This window comes from Lynx rufus, unplaced genomic scaffold (genome assembly GCF_022079265.1).
Source record: "Lynx rufus isolate CCGP_SWC_20201006 ecotype Redwood Valley unplaced genomic scaffold, mLynRuf1.p SCAF_8, whole genome shotgun sequence".
NCBI lineage: Eukaryota > Metazoa > Chordata > Mammalia > Carnivora > Felidae > Lynx > Lynx rufus.
In genome coordinates this window covers 1,588,318-1,607,070 of record NW_025814896.1, presented here as the reverse complement: position 1 = coordinate 1,607,070, position 18,753 = coordinate 1,588,318, and the positions used below count along the sequence as shown (strand labels likewise).

The window sequence follows — 18,753 nt, the reverse complement described above, 5'->3', positions numbered from 1 at the left end:
CCAACAATGAGCAAAAGCTCCAATTTCCCACAACCATGCCAACAGTTGCCTCTTTTTAAAGTTTTCTCTTCTTCCTTCTCTTTTCTACTTCTTTCTCTCCCTCTTCTCCTCCTCCGTCTTTTTAGTTGATACATTCATCTTGAGAGAAAGAGAGGCACAGAGAGAGAAACTGAGAAGAGAGAGAATCCCAAGCAGGCTCTGTGCTGTCAGCACGGACATCATGACCTGAGCCCAAATCAAGAGTCAGACGCTCAACCAACTGAGCCACCCAGGCGCCCCTGATTTGCATTTCCTTAAGGACTAGTGCTGTTGAGCATCTTTTAAACGTACTTACTGACCATTTATACGTCTTTGGAGAAATGTCTACTGGGGTCCTTTGCCTACTTTTAAAACAGGTTTTGTTTAGTTTTAGTTCTCTCTATATCCTGATATTGATCCCTCACCAGGTGTATGATTTGCAACATATTCTCCCATTCTGTAGGTTGCTTTTTTTACCCTGCTGATGGTGTCTTTTGATGCACAAATCCTAAACATTTTCATGAGGCGCGATTTGTCGTTTTTGTCCATGCCTTTGGTCTCATTTCAAAATCATGGCGGGTCCAATGTCGTAAAGCCTGTGCCCTAGGTTTTCTTCTAAGAATTTTGTTTTAGGGGCACCTGGGTGGCTCAGTCGGTTGGGCGGCCGACTTCGGCTCAGGTCATGATCTCGCGGTCCGTGAATTCAAGCCCCGCGTCGGGCTCTGTGCTGACAGCTCAGAGCCTGAGCCTGTTTCGGATTCTGTGTCTCCCTCTCTCTGACCCTCCCCCATTCATGCTCTGTCTCTATCTCAAAAATAAACGTTAAAAAAAATTAAAAAAAAAAAAAAGAATTTTGTTTTAGGTCCTTGATCCACATCGTTTTTACATAAGGTGTTGAGGTAAGGGTTCAGCTTCCTTCTTTTGTATGCGGATGTCCCATTTTCCAAGCACCGTTTGTGGAAAAGACAGTCCTTTCCCCCCCCCCCACGGTGGTCTTGGCAGCCTTGTAGAACATCATTTGACCACATATGTGGTTTATTTCCGGGGTCCCTATTCCGCTGAACACTCGAGGAAGATCCCTCTGCAGACCTCTCTCTGCTACTCTCTCCTTCCTGGCACTCTGGTATTCTAGCTGCCTCTCCCACCTTCCAGCTACAGAATCTTTTGATCACCAGGACTAGCTGGGTTGACCCACATGCAGACACAGGCAGGTCTCAGCGGGTCCTGCCCCGGGAGCTTGGCAGCGTCCCCTCCCTGCCCCGACCTCGATTTCCCGACAGCGGTGTCCCCGCGCCCTAGAGAGGACCCCAAGTCCGCCCGCCGCCTCCCAGCCTGTTCGAGGCTTCCTCCCGCTCGGCCACTGCCGCGGACGAAGTCCCAGGAGGGGTCTGCACGGCCCCCGCCCGCCCACGCGGGGCTGACAGCGGAAGCAGAAGCCGCGGAGGCCCGGGCGTCCCCCAGCCCGGCGACGCCTGCCTGGGCCCGCCACCGGCTCCCGCGAGTCGGCCAGGCGCCGCCACCCGCAGGTCCCGCCCCGTCCGCCGGAAGCGGAAGTGCGTCAGGGCGCCCGGCGGCGCCCCGCGGCGCGTCGGGACCCGGAAGCACTCGCCGAGGCCCCGCCCCGTCCTCCAATACCGCCGCCGGCGGAGGAAGTGCTTCCTTTCTGCGCTCGCGCTCGTGGTGGTGGTGGCAGCAGGTGGGTCGCGCGGCCGGGCGGGGTCTCCGGGCGGGGTCTCCGGGCGGGAGCCGACACCCGAGGGCCGGGGCGGCTTGGGGAGAAGGCGCGGGGGCCGGGGCGGCTGCAGCGGAGACGCGGCCCGGCCTCACGGCGCCTCGGGGTCTCGCAGGCTTGCCGTCGACATGCAGAACGACGCCGGAGAGTTCGTGGACCTGTACGTGCCGCGGAAATGGTGAGCGAGCCCTTCCACCCGCCCCCGCTCACCCCTCCCCTCTCTCCCCTCCCCTCTCTCCCCTCCCCTCTCTCCCCTCCCCTCTCCCCTCCCCCGCTCACTGCGCTTACCGCACCCCCCCCCCCCCCGTAGCTCCGCCAGCAACCGCATCATCGGCGCCAAGGACCACGCGTCCATCCAGATGAACGTGGCCGAGGTGAGCCGGGCGGAGGCAACGGGCCTGTCCCGCCCGGGGGAAAGCCCCCAGGGCGGCCGAAGCCAGGTCGGGGTGGCCTAGCGGGCTGAGCACTCCCGGACCCCAGATCTTTAGGATTCGCGTTGACGATTTGCAGGTTGACAAGGTGACGGGTAGGTTTAACGGCCAGTTTAAAACCTATGCGATCTGCGGGGCTATCCGGAGGATGGTGAGTTTCCCTGGCTTTGCGCACCGGGTGTGCGGTTGAGTGGGGAAGGGGGTCTTTCTTTCTGGAGGCTCGAGTAGATTTGTGGGCAGAGTGGGTGAACTTGTGGGGCTGTGCTAGCCGCCTGTTCCTTCCTGCCGCGGAATAGGGCTGCTAAGGGGCCCAAGATAGGAACCCCTGAGAAAGCACTCAGGTACCCCCCACCCCCCGCCCCCCATAATCAGGTATGAGGCCCTGTGCCAGGCCTCTCCACTGGACCTCCTGCCAGCTGGGTTTAGCAGGGGTGATAGTCGAGCACTTTTTTCCAGGGTGAGTCTGATGACTCCATTCTACGACTGGCCAAGGCCGACGGCATCGTTTCAAAGTAAGTAAGATGGCCTGTGTTTGGGCACAGAGGCCCGGGACCTTTCCTGAAATGAGGTTTTAACGTCGTCCTTACTTTTGTCCTAGGAACTTCTGACCAGAGAGGATTACAGATGTGAGATGTTTGTCGTAAATAAATAACAAAAATAGCAAAACCCACCTGTGTTGGTTCATTCTGGGAGTGTGGATGCCTTCCTCTGGGCATCAGTGTGAGGGCTGCTGTAAAGCTGGATGCGGCCGGTCAGCTGAAAGGAGGCAACCTGTGGCATACTTTGCAAAATCACATTTTACTTTGAACCACAAATACATTACCGTTTGCAAACAAATGACATGTGACTTGACATTGAGGTCAGATAGTCGCTTAGCGCACTTTTAAATGCACAGCTGCTTTCAGAGCCGCCTCTTAGATGTCTGGGCTCGATCTAGAGAGTGAGGGGCTCAGATGCGTTTGGCTTCAATACTGGCTTTGCTGCAGTGATCACTGACCGCCACACGAGCAGCTTTTGGCGTCGGGGACAGGACACACCAAAGGGAGAGTTACGGGTCTGTGAAGGACTAAATCTTACTATGGGAACACAGAAACCTAAACTGCTGTCAGCTGTTCGAACACTTGTGTGGAAATTGTCGAGGACCAGGACGCATGCCCTCTTGAGGTGAAGTCTGGGAACCCGTCCCTTCCAGTGCTTGGCACACTAGAGTGTCCTTGAGATACGAGGGCTGCACACGTTGCTGTCCAGGAGAAAAGCACCTGTATCTCAGCTCCCTCCCACCCTCGTCCATCTGGGACACGTGTGCATTAGGGGCCGTCGAGGGGGACAGGGAGTTTATCCCACAATAAATAGGGTTGGAATACAGGCTTGGGCTTCATCCCCCGGGGGGAAGAGGAACAGCTGGCCTGCACGCAGACACGGGTGCTGGGGTCCAGGCTGAGCCGCTGGTGCCTGAGCGTCGTGATGAGCAGAACCGGTGTCTCCTTTTGGCAAAAGCGTCAGTTCACACAATACACGGTGGGGCTGTCGCAGAGACTGACAGGTTTGTAGGACGGCAGGGAAGCAGCTTAATGGCCCAGCCAGCGTGGTCCTTTTTAACGCCAGCTGACCCAGGGAGGGAAATCATCCTTGGTTCTTCAGTGTTTGACGGGACAGTGAGCTGGAGAACGGGTCACAGAACGTGCAGGAAGGACACGCAGACCTGGGAAAGCCGAACACGGGCCCTGTTGAGAGAAGGGGCACAGGCCTGCACACAGGTGACAACCACCACTCCCTGGGCTTGCTTCGTGTGACAGCCAAGACTGCGTCCTGCCTACGAAGAAAGGCGTGTGCACCCACCCCCCAGGGAGATGGGGCCGTTGGTGGGGGCTGTGGAGTAGCCCGTCCCCCTCCCGCCTGCCTGAGAGTCAGGTGTGGTGTTCCAAGTCACGGCCTCAACTGCTCCCGACCAGATTTTGTTCCCTTAAGACCCATCAAACCAAATCCCAAGTAACAATAAATACACCGGTTTTCTCCATCACGATATTGCTTAGAAAGATCAAGAGCCAGGAGCAAGCAGTCCAACAAACATCCTGAAGGTCCAGAGTGTCGCAGGCAAGCAGGGTTTCCCGGTGAGAGGTGAAGGGTGGGTCCCCCCTGGGGTGGGCTAGTGTCTGCGCGGAGGCCTGCTGGCATGTGTGACGCTCGGGCATCAGGATTTCACAGTGACACGATGCTTGGAGTAAAAAGTGAGAGAAACCGGAGTCTGCCCTAGTTGCATTGATGCCAGAGCCCCGCCTGTGGAAGGATGCCGGGGGAGGCCAGTGGGCATCCCCGAGGGGCTCAGCTGGGCCGGGAGGGAGCTGTGTCCACCAACGAAAACCGGAAAGAGCCGAGACTAATGTTTCGATACGCCAACTTCTGCAATTCCAGAGTGTTCCGCAGGCTCCGGAAACCCAGATCTCTGCGATGCGAGCGCAGTGGCTGTGGTGGTTTGCGGAAGACCAGGCGGTGCAAAGGAAAGATGCCGAAATGACCACTTGAGGATCGGGTCGGTCTCAGGCACATGAAAAAAATAAAACCTCACGTTTTGCTCGCGTAAAAATGCGAGAAGATTCTCAGGAATGTACCATGGCGGGTGGTGTGCTTTGGAATGAAAGCGGTGTCCTCCAAGGGAGCAGGTGTGCAGGGACAGCGGCATCAGTTGAGGGGCAGGCGCGTCCCTGCCGTCCCTGCCGGGCGGCCGCTCACCCGGACACATCCCTGGAGCCCTGAGCGCCGGGGCGTCTGGGCGGTGTGGGAGGGGTGGCCGCCCTCCGGGCAGAGGCCAGGCTGGGCTAGAACTGCTGCGTGAGGCGTCTGTAGTGAGGTAACACCTGGCCCTCGGGAAGGTAGAGCGCGAGTTCCAAGGCCACCAGCACCGTGAACTCAAACCCGATCAGATCCCTTCTGTTGAACCGAAACCTTTCCTCCAGCTTCTGCACGGGAGGAGGGAGGAGGGAGAAGGGAGGAGGGAGGTTATGTGGAGCCCCAGCTCTGCACCAGCCGCTCCGCCCCAGCCGGGTTCTGCACAAGCCACCCCCCCACCCTGGTGCAGAGCAGGTCGGGGGCGGAGCCGGGGCGGGGCCGGGGGCGGAGCCGGGGCGGGGGCGGGGCCGGGCGCACTCACGTCGATGAGCTGCTTCACCTCGCTCCTGCGGAGGTCGCTGCTGATCTTGGCGGCGAGCAGCACGCACGCCCCGGCGCACAGCTTGCGGTTCTGCTTGTTGAGTTTGCCCTGCAGGACGAGCTTCTCGAAGTACACGTAGGCCATGGACACCGTCACAGGCTCCAGGCTGCACTCCTCAGAGAGGTTCCGCATCTCCCGTTTTAAACTGCGGGTTTACACGGAAGCCGGGTGCTGACGGGCAGTGGAAGTGGCCGCCCCTCTCCCTGCTCCAGAGTGGCCCTCCGGGCCGTTGAGAAGGCACCATTTCCTCCAGGTGGGCACGGCCGGCCTAGGGTCCGCAGCTTGCTGGACAAGCAGGCGGATGTCGGCTTCCCCTTGCCCCTCGCGCCGGGCCGTGCCCCCCCCAACCCCCCCCCCCCGAAGTGTACTGGGTAGCCCATGCTGCCCTCCAGGGGCCACCACAGAGGACAGAGTCCCTGCTCCCCTGTGGCTGCGAGAGGGACGATGTGGGGAGAAACAGCACCGCGGAAAGGCCCTGAAGCAGTGTCTGGACCTTCAGCGAAGCCCGTTGGTGCTGGTGAGGGGGGACAGTGAGACAGTGGGGCGAGGAGGGCCCAGGGAAGGGCGATCCCCAGGAGTCCCAACTAGGCCAGGCTGCCTGGGCTCCGGGCGGTCCGCCACTTAACTCGCTGAGGTCTTGGGCAAGCCTCCTCGGCCCTCGATCCCGTCTGTCAGATGGGGTCACCACAGTGCCCACCTCCTGTGTGGTTACGGGCATCAGGGAGCAGGGCTAGCCGGTGTGGGTGCAAGCAGCACTGAGGCGGCCTGACCCACGGAGGTGGCGGGTGGGGGGGGTGGGGAACTGCTGACATTGGCCTGGTCAGACAGCAGGAGGGGACTCGGGCGGGGCACATCTGGATTTATCAAGCTCAAGAACCTACTAGAAACAGGAGAGGAGAGGAACGGCCTCATCACGGTGGCGGGGCCCAGAGATCTCTCCTCAGTCCCCTTACCTCCTGATTTTGCTCAGTGTCAGTTTGATGTGTGGGAACTTCTCCCGGAAGGTCTCATTCATGTCCTTCTTGAGGTCAGAGGGCTTCACGTACTCTATTACCGTGGTCTGTGTGCGAGAAGGCCGCAGGGTAGGGGTCGGCCCCCCACAGCTCTGGGGGCCACCCACCCGAGACCCTGGGGGCTGATTTCACGCTGGCCTGGGTCTGCAAATGGCTTCAGGCAGCAGATCAGAGGAGGACACGTCTCAGGACAGAGGGTCCCAGAGCCTGGGATGCAGAGTGGTGACCCAGGCTGCCAGGGCGGTGTGGTCAGCGCAGCCTCTGGCCTGCTGCACACCCCCTACTGCCCCGAGGTGCTGGTGCCCTGGGGTGGGGGGCCCAGTACCCTGCCCTGGCGGCTCGCCCTCAGCCTGCCCCCGAACACCCAGAAGCGTGTGGACTGGGCCTGCGCCGGTGCCCCCCGTACCATGTAAGATGCGAAGATGAGGACCCGCTTGTGCTTGCCACAGGGCCATTGTGGGTCGTCCAGGAGGTTGGGGTTATACTCCAGCGTGTCCCCTGCGTCAGTCCCTGTGTGCAGAGGACAGCCCTGACCGACCATGAGCCCGGGGCTCTGGCCAACCCAAGCCTCAGCTGGAACCCTGGACTAGCCCCTGGGGAACAATGCTTCTGGGGTCTGGGAGGGACCCTAGGCCACGGTTCCCTGTCCCTGAGGGCTGGGTGGAAGGATGTCCTGACCGAGAGACCCCTGCCCCTGCCCCGGAGCCGTGTGTGGACACGGGATCTCTCCAGTTCCTGGGTGGATGAAGCACAGGCCGTCTGCTCCCTTCTCCCAAGCCTGGCTCCCCGTCTGGACCGGGGGCTATGGGCTTCAGTGTGATTCTGGTCTGCCTGCCACAGTGTGTCCCTTGCCCAGCTGGTGTGGCTGCCTGCCCGGCACCCGGTTAGGGCACGTGGGGTACCTAGATCCGTGCCGGCTGGTGCTGACTTGGCTGGGGTAGGTTTGTATCTTGACCCTGGCAGAGCCCGGGGGATGCTGGGCCGGGGCTGGGGTGGCAGGCCGTGGCTGTCTGTCTTGTGAGTGACCAGGGCGTTGGTAGGGTACAAGAACTTGGCATAAGACACCACCTGGAGGGGAACGGGTGTCAGGGCTCAGTCCCAGTCATCCCCGGGTCCACAGCCCCTCGTAAGACCAGAAGTCCAAGCAAGCTGTGCCTTACTCCTTCTGCTGCAGGCAGCCCCCACACGAACGCCACCCTCATGGGGACAAGGAAGGACCCACTGAGAGCTAACGCTCCCGGGCATCCCTCCCTGTTACACCAACACTTGACGCTAGTGTTATCAGTAACAAGAACGTCCCAGAATGCCACCTGCGCCATCCCCCACGTGGGATCTGCAGCACAGGAACCTCCTTGCTGCCTCTGAAGCCCTTGACCTCTGACTTCCAGCACGGAGGCAGCACCTGGGCCCCCGCCCAACTCGCGCCGTTTCCCATCAGCTCGCTGCTGAGCGAGGTGAGGGGCCTATCTTCACAGGGCTGTGTGGCTTCCTCCCGACACCTTGCACTTTAGGAGTCAAGAAAAACCCAGCTCCGTGTTGATCGCCTGGGCGAGCACAAGCTCCCGGCCCACCCACCAGCCCGGACTGAGCACGGCCTCCACTCTTGCCTTCCCGTCTGCTCCCAGCTCGACGCCCTCCAGCTCAAAGACCATCTCGGAAGACACGGAGACGCCGCCTGACGGATGCCTCTGCTTCTGGCCGTCCACCCGCAGGTCACTGCAATGCACGGGGGGAGGCAGCTGCGGGGCCTTCCTCTGTCCCCAGAGGCGGCAGGGGAGCAGGGGCCCCCGCTCTGCGCCCGCCAGGCCCAGAGCTGGGGGACGGGAACTGTACCAGCACTGCCTCGGGCACAGGGGAAGGACCCCGGGCCCCGCGCTGCCCAGTCCTGCCCCTTCCCAGCCCCACATACTTCCTGTGACAACACCTGCAGCAGGCTGGCAGTAATGGGGCGGCACCAGCCTCTCCCTAGGCCTCCCCCCCGGGCCAGCCTCACCCAGGCCCCTCGCCTGGCAGGTTTCTCTACTGCTGTTTCACGGCAGGTCCTGTGGTGCTATCTCCGCCCTGACGGTCAGCTTCCTGGAGCTATGCCGGGATGCACTCGCCAGGGTCGGCCACAGGACGCATCCCCATGAGGAGGACCGTCCCAAGGCAACTGCGTGTAAGTAACGGGCGGACACACCCCTCCCAGAGAACCAGGACCCAAATGGCCTTCAGTGCTCCCGAGGCGCTCTGGCAGAAGCGGGTCTGCTGGCCTCGGCGTGAGGCCACTGCAAGCCGGGGGGGGGGTGGGGGTGGGGGGGCCTAGCCCATGGCCCCCTGGTCACTCACCTGACCCGCAGGCCTTCTCCATAGGGCAGGACCGAGAAGGCTGCACACAGGGACCGCTTGGCACAGATCAGCACGATCCTGGGGGGAAGGGTTGGTCAGAGCAGGTGGCAGGTGTTTCCAGGAGAAAGTTCCTTCCCGCCTAGACTTGGGTCACGCAAGCTGCCTGGGGTGTCCAGGGGACAGGAGAGCCAGTCGGTCTGGCTGTCCCAGCTCTCGCCCGTTCTCTGCAGGTGCTTAGCGAGGGTGCTCGGTCCCGCTGGCAGGCGCGTCCCCTCCACAGGATGTGCAGCACAGGAAGGTCTGGCCCGGCCCGTGCAGGCAGCGGGAGGCCAGTGGTCGGGGCTGCTCACCCAGAACAGGCCAGGCTTTGGAGGACACGAGAGCAGAGGTGTGCACCCAGAGGACTGTCCCGCTCAGGGGGCCTGTCCTCAGCCTACCTGGAGGGGCTGATAGAGCCAAGAAGCGCCTACTTCTACGTCCTGAGCCAAGCTGGCCAGGAGGCGCCCCGCGTGGGGCGTGTGGCAGGAAGGCCAGCCCTCCCCCCCACTCTGGGCTGGGATCTACCCTGCCCGGCCCGGCCCGGCTCCAGCAGCAGGAGACTCCCCTCTTTTCTGGCTGTGACTGCTGGCCCCCCGGGGCTCCCGGGAGCCAGCCCAGCGCTTGGGCCTGTTCCTCAGCACCAGCACGGGCCTGTCACACTGGGGTTCACGCTGGGGGGTCCAGGCCACTGCTAGAACACAGAGCTCCCCGACAAGGCCCCTGGGTGGACGCCTGGCAGCACGGCCTCCAGCAGGAAGGGCACCGAGCTCAGATGCCCCAGGGTTGGCAGGACAGGGCGTGAGGGACGGGCGATGGGAACGCCTTCAGGGCACCCACACAGCACCCACAGACCCAGGAGTTCCTCCTGGCTGCCCGTCTACACCCTGGTCTGGGGCAGCCAGATCTCGGCTTTTAGTGTAACCTCCCGGCCGCTGCCCTCCTCTCCCGGCCACGTTCCGTCGCCACACCTGCTCTGTTTCCGATGTCCCTTCACCTCAGCGCTCCTACTCAAGCTGGTGTCCACCAGGTGGCCCTTCACCCGGGACACCGGAGAGGAAGGGGGCGGTGGACCCGAGCTTGAACACTGGGGGAAGCAGGAGCCGCTCGCCGACATGGGGCTCGAGGGTGGACGTGCCGGGCAGCGCCGCGGCTGCACGCGTGGGCCCGGGATCGGACTCCAGCTCTGCCTCTGGGCGGCCACACGCTTGCTCCCGTGGCACACGCGTACCTGCTGTTCCTCGTGTCGTACTGTCGCATGTTCTTGATGAAGTGAGTCTTCTTTAGGCCTTTATGTCTTGGGGAGCCGGATATGTGTTTGGTTCTGCAACGTAAACCCCAGGTCACTCTCCCCTCCCTCTAGAGCCCCTCTGGCCCCAGAGCCTGGTGGCTGGGGTGCGCGGGGTCTCAGAGCCAGCGGGACCCTCACCTCTGAACGGAGGCACATCCTGCAGCATCTTCCAGGAACTCGAGAGAGCAGCGCTGGGAGGCAACTCGCCGTCTGTAAAAAGACAGGGCAGGGCCTCAGCAACAGACCGGGGAGACGGCTGCTGTCGGACCCGGAGACGCGCTCGCGGCCTTCTCCCCGCTGGACAGCAGCGCGCAGCCGTGGCGTCAGGGGCCCGTCTGTGGCCACATCTGAGTCTCGGGCAAGACTCAGGACCAGACTGTGCCAGAACATCGCGAGGGGGACCAGCGCCCACTGCCTCCCGGAGCTCAGGCCAGCAGGTCCCGAGAGCCCTCTCTGGCCCAGGACGGGCACGGCAGCTCCGCTCAGCCACAGCAGGCTGAAGGCAGGGAGGGGCTTCTGGAAGTCTTCCAGGATTGGAGGAATCGCTCCTGGAGGGCTCCCAACCTCCCCCCTCCCCCACGTCAGGGGGCTTCTCGAGGGGGAAGGTTCAGACCCTGTGTGGGCTGCACCTCCAGGTCAAGATCATGCACCCGGGTTACTGGCACCAAGACCACCACCTGGTCACTCGTCGACTTCCTAGTCCTCGTGGGGGTCACAAGCACATCTCACAGGTGAGCCCCGAGCCCCCACACCTCCCCAAAAGAGGGAGGCTCCGGGGGGCCGAGGCCGTGTGTTCTGTGAAATGAAGCTACACGGGTCCTGAGCTCAGCCTGGGCCGGCACGTGCCGGGTGGGTGCCCCGGTGTCCGCGGCACTATTTCACTCCAAACGTGAGCTGAGGGCGGGCTCCTGGGGAGGGGACCGGTGTGGGGGGCGGCACAGGGCAGAGGACGCCACTCCTGGGAGCTGCAGCCTGCCTGGGAGCAACACTGTCCCCCGGCAGGACCCCTGGCTTACGATCCAGGCCCGGTGTGGTCAGGCCACCTCACCAGGTGGAGCCAGCCTGGAATCCAGGTCGCTACGAGCCCGTGAGTCCCCGGGAAGCCGTCGGGCCCTAGGGGCTCAGCCACCCCCGCCTGCCACGGATCGAGCGCCTGCGGCAACTCGGCACCTGCCCGAGGTCACACAAGCAGGGCAGTCTGGGGGGCCCCAAGGCTGTCACCACGAAGCCACAGCCCACACTCCACTTACTTCTTTACGATGACAAAGACAGCAGAAGCTTATCGAAAAGAAATGAGAATTGAACACAGTGGAAACTCCGGTGAAACGCCGGGTGTCCCAGACCGGCCCCACCTCCAGAGACGGGGCTGGTGGCGGTGGAGGACACCCGCCTGCCGGAGGAGAGTGCCCGGGGCGGGGGACGTCAGTGCGAGGGGGGAGTCTGGTGGGGGGGGGGGGCTGAGGCCTGGCCAGGGTGGCGGGGGGATGTGCGGCAGGGGCCTCCGCAGGCAGGTGCGCTGACTGCTCACGAGGCAGCAGGAGGGGCGTGTCGGGCATAACCCAGCGTCCCGAGAAGCCTGGGGTGGGTGCAGGTGAGCACCGTCCCCGCGCCAGGTGAGCAGGTGGATGTGCGGGACCTACCGGCGTAGGCACGGCCCGACCGTCCCCGGGGGTGTCTGTGTGCTGCTTTGCAGGGCTGGCTCAGAGGCCCCACGGAGCAGCCCCGTGTGGCTTCCTCAGACTCATTTCCTCGGCTAATTTCCCAGGCGATGCGCCAGTGGCTCCTGCACGCCTGGGAGCTCGCGTGCCCGGAGCCAACAGCCACCTCCGTGGACGCCGGCCCCACACGGGGCCTCTGGCCCGGCGCCCGTTGGAGCGGCAGGCGCGTCACGGCGCTCTGCTGCCTGGCTCACTCCTGCCGTGGGTTCCGGGTTGAGGCAGTCAGCTCGCCAAGCTGTTAAGATCTGTTCCCAGTTGCTTTTGCAGACATCTGTGGTTTTCTTCCACTCGTCTCTCCTCGTGAGCATTTTACATATAAGCTCGGTCTTCGCAACAACGGCACGTGACGGGCCGTGCCCTCACTCTCAGTTCTCAGGTGGGGAAACGGAGGCACAGAGCCGGCGAGCAACTTGCCCGAGATCACGCAGCTTGTAAGGCGGTACTGGGCCCTGCACCCCCGCAGGCGGTCTGTGCGACCACTACCGCTGCAGCGCTGGCTGGGGTGGCTGGAATCGAGGCCGCCCCCCAGACGCTTCCTCAGGTGCTCCCTTGCTGAACTTGGCCTCCATTCCAGAGAGGCCATTAGCGCGTGGGTGAACGAACACCTGTGGCCCCCGATCAGGGCACCCCGAGCCGTGGGTCTGGGTGGGCACCTGGGACACGGGAGGCCCGGGTGTGCAGCTTCCGGCTTCCCCGGCGTTACTGGGCGCATCCGTCCGCAGAGGGCGGAGTGAGCTGCAGAACGTTCCGCAAGTGAGTCTGTGGGCAGGAGAGGAGCAGCCTGCAGGCTCCCAGGGATCTCAACATCCTTGGGTGTGGAGGTGACCGCGTCGTGGGCGGCCAAGGCAGCAGGACAGCCGGCGGTCAAGCCACAGGCGAGGCCAGAGCCCTGGTGGTGGACACGCAGGACCTTCCCAGGGCCTCCCCTGGTGGTCAGGAGGGGCTCGCCCTTCCCAGGACACGGAGCAGCGCCAGCCGTCCGTTACGCAGCGCCCCCTTTCAAAGAACCCGCTGGCCGGTCTTTTGGTGGCTTCCTCTGGAGGAATGTGGAGCCCTCCGGGGACTCCCAAGGTGAGACCACCAGGGCCTCACACACAGCTCCGGCAGGATGGGCCACCCAGGATGGGCGGGTTCCGGCCGAGGGTGCCCCGGCTCAGCCTCTCTGGACACAGCCACCCAGAAAGGCGTCCGTCCGGCCAGCAGGCAGGACAGAAGCCCTGTGGCAGCTCGAGCGGAAGCACACTCCCCGCTGGGGGCAGCGGGCGCGGTCAGCAGGAGGCCGGGCTCGCCGTGCTCGCCGCGTGCGGTCGCCTCCCCGTGCCCGCACATCACATGCTGCCGTGATGGCGGTGACAAAGTGGGGGTCTTGGTGTGCGAGGGGTACTGGCTGCCGAGAGCTTCGGGTGGGGGGGGCGTGTGCTGCCCCCAGAGCTGGGCCTGCATTTTACACCCCATTGAAAAACACCACCCACGAACAAGCTACAGAGAACACAGCTCGGGCTTTCTGCCCCCTGCACTGCCTCACCCCCCAGCCCTGGATGTCTGGGCAAACACGGGTCTCCCCTGCCCAGAAGCCTCTCCGTGGCGCCCAGGTCAGTGTATGTGGGATGGTGTCCACTCGCCATCTGACTCTCTGGGGAAGAAGGGGCCAGAGGTCAGGGGTGTGGGAGAGGCTGTCGGGGGCACAGGTGCCCACCGCACTGACCACGGCTCGCTGGCTCTCCGGCTCGCTCTCAGAATTACCCCCCACCTGCCCCCGAAACACGAAACGTGGAACACAAACAGGAAGAGAAATTGCTATTGGTTAGTTTCTAGCACCTGATGGACGTCCTTTACTTTGTAACTACAGAAACGCCCAACGGAGCAGGGGTGCCCACCTGAGGTCTGTTTGAGGGCCGAGGACCACCCGAACCGAGGGAGGGGCCCAGGGAAGGGGTCAGGCCAGCTGAGAGCAGGCTGCTGACAGGTACCAGTGCCAATGACCTGAGACGCTCTCCTGCTCCGTGCCCATCCGAGCGCAGCGGCCGACCTCGCAGACCCTTGGTGCACACCTGTCCAGGGAGTGGTGGTCCTGGGTGCCCCATCTCGCCAAGTCCCTGCCAGGCAAAGCACAAACCCCAAATTCCAGCCAACCGCTCAGGGAGGCTTGAAGACCCCTTGGCCGTGGGACCCAGGGTGTGGTCTCTGGGGTTCAGGTCTCAGGCCTCCGAGCCACCCTGGGGCAGCGCCTCTAGGCTCTAACCTTGGCTGCCACCTCTGGCTGTCCTCCAGCAAGAAGCCCCCGAATCAGAGTTGTGAGCACACTGCCAGATGCGCCACTGAAATTGGCTGAATTTGGACAGGAGCTTGGCAGCTTCCGGAACACGAGGTGGCTCCTGGCCAACATGGCGGCTAAAATGCTCAGCCCCTTCTCAGGACCGTTCCGGCGTGAACCCTCCAGGATTGCGAGAGTCTGCGTTCCCAGCCGACACGGCAATGTCCTTGGGCTCCCCCGTGCCCCGGCTCACCTTCCCGGTCACGAGTGCCTTGGACACTAACGTGGACCGTGGTGGGCTCAGCTGGGCTCCCCCAAAGTTACATTGAAGTCCTAACCCCTGATATCTGTGACCGTGACCATATCTGGAAGTAGGATCTTTGCAGATGTGACCAAGTTAAGATGTGGCCATTAGGGTGGGCAATGACTGGTGTCCCTCTAAGGAGGGGAAAACGCCAGGTGCAGACAGAGACACCCAGGAGAAGCCACGTGCAGATGGAGGCCGACACTGGGGGGCTGAGGCCACGCACGAGCCAAGGGACGCCTGGGGCCACCAGGAGCTGGGGGAGGCAGGAAGGCCCCTTCCCTGGAGCCTCCAGACGGGACCTCAGACCTAGGAGCTCTGAGACGGTGCGAGGAAGCCCTGTGTTGTTCAAAGCCACCCAGCTCACGGTGCTTTGTTTTGGCAGCGAGAGAGGAGGGCGCAGGGCCCGGCGGGGGCCACCTGTTTCTGCCGGCTGGAGGAGCCCAGCGTCCTGCCTGCTCGTGGTAAGCGACTGCAGTGTTGAAATGAAAATAAATGCCAAGTTGGGGGCTCGAGAGGAACAGGGATTCCAATGACTTGCTCATTGGCTTAGCAGGAAAAACCACGCCAGACTCAACCCTGAGTGTGAAACACAGCTTTCCTGCTGTGGACTGCGTGTGAGCACTCGCTGGTAACCTGGTTGTGACAAGCGTCTGCTCGCCTGGCCCTGGCCACTGCCTCCCCTCGCCGAGCCTGTGACCTCCCCTGGCCTCACACAGCCCCTCGGGTTCATAGTATGTACGGCAGAAGCACTTCACAGAGGAGTAAACTGAGGTTCAGTGGGGCCGTGCTTCCTGCCAGTGGTCACAGAGCCCCTGACGGGCACAGGTCTGTTCTGCAGGCCTGGGTCGAAGCACCACACTGGTACAGACTTCTGGAAGAGGCCCTCCCCCCGCCTGCTCCTGGAAAGCAACAGATTCTCGACTGAGCCTGCAGCCAGGAGCCCCCTTTGCTAGGCCGGCCGCCCCCTCACGCACTCCGCAGCGACTCCCTCTGTGGGCCCGTCTCTGGGCCTGGGGAACTCAGAGTGACATGGACAGTCCCCACACGGGGGGCCCGCTATCTGTCCGCCGGGAGGGACAGTGGGTTCACGGCCCGGGCTCACGCCAGGGGTGGAGGGACACGGGGACGGGGGTGGACGCAGCAGGAAGACCGAAGGGCACCCGGACCCACACCATATCCCATCCCGAGCCAGCCTCCTCCCGAGCTCAGGCCCCTGCACACCCCCCCAACCCCGCCCCAGGAATGGGCCGCGCGGTGACACCACGGGCCACGCGGCCTCACAGGGCTCCTGGTTACGGCGTCGCATCCAGCATCCACGGCCCCCAAGCCCCTCCCTGGCAGGCTGCTGGCCAGGCTGGTTCGCAGGGTCTGGCCCACAGCAGGGCGGCCTGCTTGCTGAGCAGACACGTGGTCCGCACATGCACACGCACACGCACACGGAAGGGGCAGGGGGCGGCCGGCGTCACACGGCGGGGAGCCCACGCGTCGCTCTCCAGCTGGGGCCCGTCTCCAGGCGAGCCGCCTTCCCCCCCGAAGCCCCACGACTCCTCCCACGACAGACGGGCTTTGCCATCCGCCCGGCGCAAGGGGGGGACCGTCCTCGACCACTTCGAGGCCGAGGGCAAGTGCGTTTCGGGGCTCTGTTTTTAAAACGGACGGACTCCTGCTAGGGAACTAGCTGGTTCTTGGTGTCAGCCTCCTCTCGCACAAGCACCCCCATGTCACCCCCCAGGGGACCGGACGCGGGCTGCCGAGCTGCCGCGTGTTGGGGATTCTGATCCCCTGGCCCCAGTCACCCCCCAAGCGCCTCCGGAGCGCAGCCAGGCTTGTTTGTGGAAGGGGTCCAGGGTGTCCTTCCGGCCTGCCCAGGAGGCAGCCGCTCCTCTGTGTGGTTAGAAATACTTCCGTCATGGTGGGACAGTGACCTCGGCAAGCGCTTCTCCACGGGCCACACACAAGAGCTCTGACCCTAAAGTGAGAGCCAAGCGTTGTATTCTGGACTGAACCTTCCCAACCAAAACAGCCCTAGAAAAGACCCCGATGCCGTGACCCCCGTCTGAGGGCCGGGGGTGGGAGGCACCATGGCGTGTGCAGCCGTGACGACCCCCAGCTGAGAAGAGCCGCCTCTGGACCCCAGGAGTGGCCCGCCTCTGCAGGGCCCTGGGCTGCGGGGCTCCGCACTGGGGCCCTTCCGCACACCCTGCAGCTCTGTCCCGCACACAGTGGCCTTCCAGAGGGACTGTGACCGCAGCCCATCCTCAGTGCCAGGCCCCAAATGGGTCCTCAAGGTGCAGGTGGGCAGTGGGAGGGCATGGGATAGCCCCGGAACCTGGAGGAAGGGGCGAGGAGGCAGGGTAGTGGCAGCAGTTCTGAAGGGGCACCCAAAGCTGCAGCTATGCAGGAGGCTGGGCAAGGGTCTCCGGGGCAGGAGGCAGGGCGTCTGGCAGCCAGGCCTTTCTGGGCACAGGCACACTGGAGGGGCAGGGCTCAAGGGTGGGGGCTGATCTGGCTTCCTCGAAACGGAATCCGAGCAGGTGGAGTGAGTGCAAGCTGGGGTGTGACAGGGCCAGGGACACTGAACCCAGAGGGGACCGGGGCGGGGTGGGGGGAGGGCTGGGAGTCTGCACAGAGGTAGGGGGTGTACCAGGGAGCGGGAGCTGTGGGATGGCAGGCTGGGAGGTTGGCCCTGGTACAGTAGACTCAGAAACTGGATGTCACGGTGCAGGAAGAACCCTGGCCCACATGGAGGGGTCGCCCAGCTAGGGAATGCAAGCGGCCACACAAGAGTGCTCCAGAATCCAGAGTCCAGGATAAAGGCGGGCTGGGGAGGGGCGTGTCCAGAGCTGGCAGGGCTGTGTGTCTGGGGACTGATGAGGGCTGAGGCGCTGGAAGAATTAAGGGGACCGTGGCCCCGGTGTCTGGGGACAAGCCCCGAGGACGCTGACCCCCACATCTTAGACTGACCGGGCCCAAGCAAGACTCTCTTTCTCAGGCTGGCAAAACCAGGGCACCCCAACCCTGTGTCTGCGGCTCACAGGAGATCAGGGTCACCTTCTGATCCCCAAGTCCTGTGCCGACAGGGCCCCAGGTGACCCCGATCCCCAAGTCCTGTGCAGAGGGGGCCTGGCCCACTGTGCCCCCCATGCCTTGGGCCGACGCTCCCCGCCCAGGTCACCCTGACCCAGTGTCCCGGGCTGTCAGGTCGCCGGCCCACCTCCACTCCTGGGTCGACGTCCCCAGGTCACCCCAGCCCCGCGCTGCTGCAGCTCAGGGCCCGCACTCACCTCTGGCGTTGCCCGTCCAGCCCGAGCCCCAGGCCGAGGCCGAGGCCGGCGGGCGCGGGGGCGGGCGCGGGGCTGAGCAGGCCCTGGGGCGCCGACGCCCTGCCCGCGATCCCGGGCAGCCCGGGCAGGCTGGCGGGGGGCGCGGGCGGCGGCGGCGGAGGCGGCGGGGCCCCGCGGGAGGAGGGCTCGGGTCCCGGGGGTCCCGGCGGCGGCGCGGGCGGCTCGTGGGCCTCGGCGGGCGGCGGCGGCGGCGGGGGCGGCGGCGGCGGGGCTTTCTCTCCGCCCGGGCCCAGGCTCGGGGGCCGCCCGTCCAGGGAGATGTTGTTGAGGAAGAAGAGCGCGGCCTGCCGGCGCCGCGAGTCCCCGCGCCTCCGGGGCGCCTGCGGCGGGACCCTGGCGGCGGGGCCGGGGCCGGCGGGCGGCGGGGCCCTGGCGGGGCCGGGGGCCGGGCCCGGGGCTCCACCCGCCGCGGCCGCGGCCATCCTCGGACTGAGCCCGCCGGCCGCCCGCCGCTGCCGCCCCACCTGCGCGCACGCGCCCGCGAACGCCGCCCATTGGCCGAGGAGCCCCGCATGCAAATGAGCCGCTGTCTTGCTTTTTCATTGGCCCGCACGGCGCGGTGGGCGGACCGTGGAGTTCGCTGGCTTGCTGGGGAGGGGGAGGAGGACGGTGGGCGGCTCCCCTGGGTCCTAGAGGCAATTCTGCTGCGGCGGGCAAGGCAGCCGTGTCACCCAAGGTTCGAATCCCCGTTTCGGAAGCAGGAGCTTCGGGGCGCTGGCGCCCTGTTCTTCTTGCTGGATTGCGGATTTCGTGGTCAGCCTCCGTTGAGCCTGAGTCTTTAGGCTCCAGCGCTTGTCTCCTCTGGGGTGTGTGTCGGTGCTGGGAGCTGGGGTGTGGGGGCCGAAGCTGTGCCGCCTGCCCTCTGCAGGAGAGGGGGCTTCAGCTTGCAAAGGGTCATCTCCTCGAGGAGCCCCAAGGCTCCTTGGAATGGCAGGTGGTGCCACCTGGCTTCCCTCACTGACTGAGGAAGACACTGAGGGTCTGAAGGGAGAAGGCACTTGCCTGGGATCACGCGCAGATGGGGGCAGTGCTGGGCCTTCAGTCTCAGGCCGGGTCTTGCAGTTCCCTCAGCA

At 64.1% G+C, this 18,753-nt stretch overlaps 2 protein-coding genes across 2 annotated transcripts; one reads left to right on the top strand and one right to left on the bottom strand.

The window, feature by feature from the left end:
- The first annotated feature begins 1,666 nt into the window (after positions 1–1,666).
- RPS21 (ribosomal protein S21) lies at positions 1,667–2,847 on the top strand. Its single transcript, XM_047068813.1, has 6 exons — positions 1,667–1,714; positions 1,866–1,928; positions 2,061–2,124; positions 2,261–2,332; positions 2,638–2,693; positions 2,780–2,847. Exons 2-6 carry the CDS (start codon positions 1,879–1,881, stop codon positions 2,787–2,789), a joined length of 252 nt encoding a protein of 83 aa, XP_046924769.1. The 5' UTR covers positions 1,667–1,714; positions 1,866–1,878; the 3' UTR covers positions 2,790–2,847.
- A 113-nt stretch (positions 2,848–2,960) lies between these two features.
- Positions 2,961–18,102, bottom strand: CABLES2 (Cdk5 and Abl enzyme substrate 2). Its single transcript, XM_047068812.1, has 10 exons — positions 17,621–18,102; positions 10,196–10,267; positions 9,998–10,090; positions 8,731–8,808; positions 8,010–8,118; positions 7,305–7,470; positions 6,809–6,912; positions 6,343–6,449; positions 5,330–5,534; positions 2,961–5,138 (listed from the first exon to the last, which is right to left on the bottom strand). The coding sequence occupies exons 1-10, from the start codon at positions 18,100–18,102 to the stop codon at positions 4,998–5,000; spliced, it is 1,557 nt and encodes a 518-aa protein (XP_046924768.1). The 3' UTR covers positions 2,961–4,997.
- Positions 18,103–18,753: the final 651 nt, after the last annotated feature.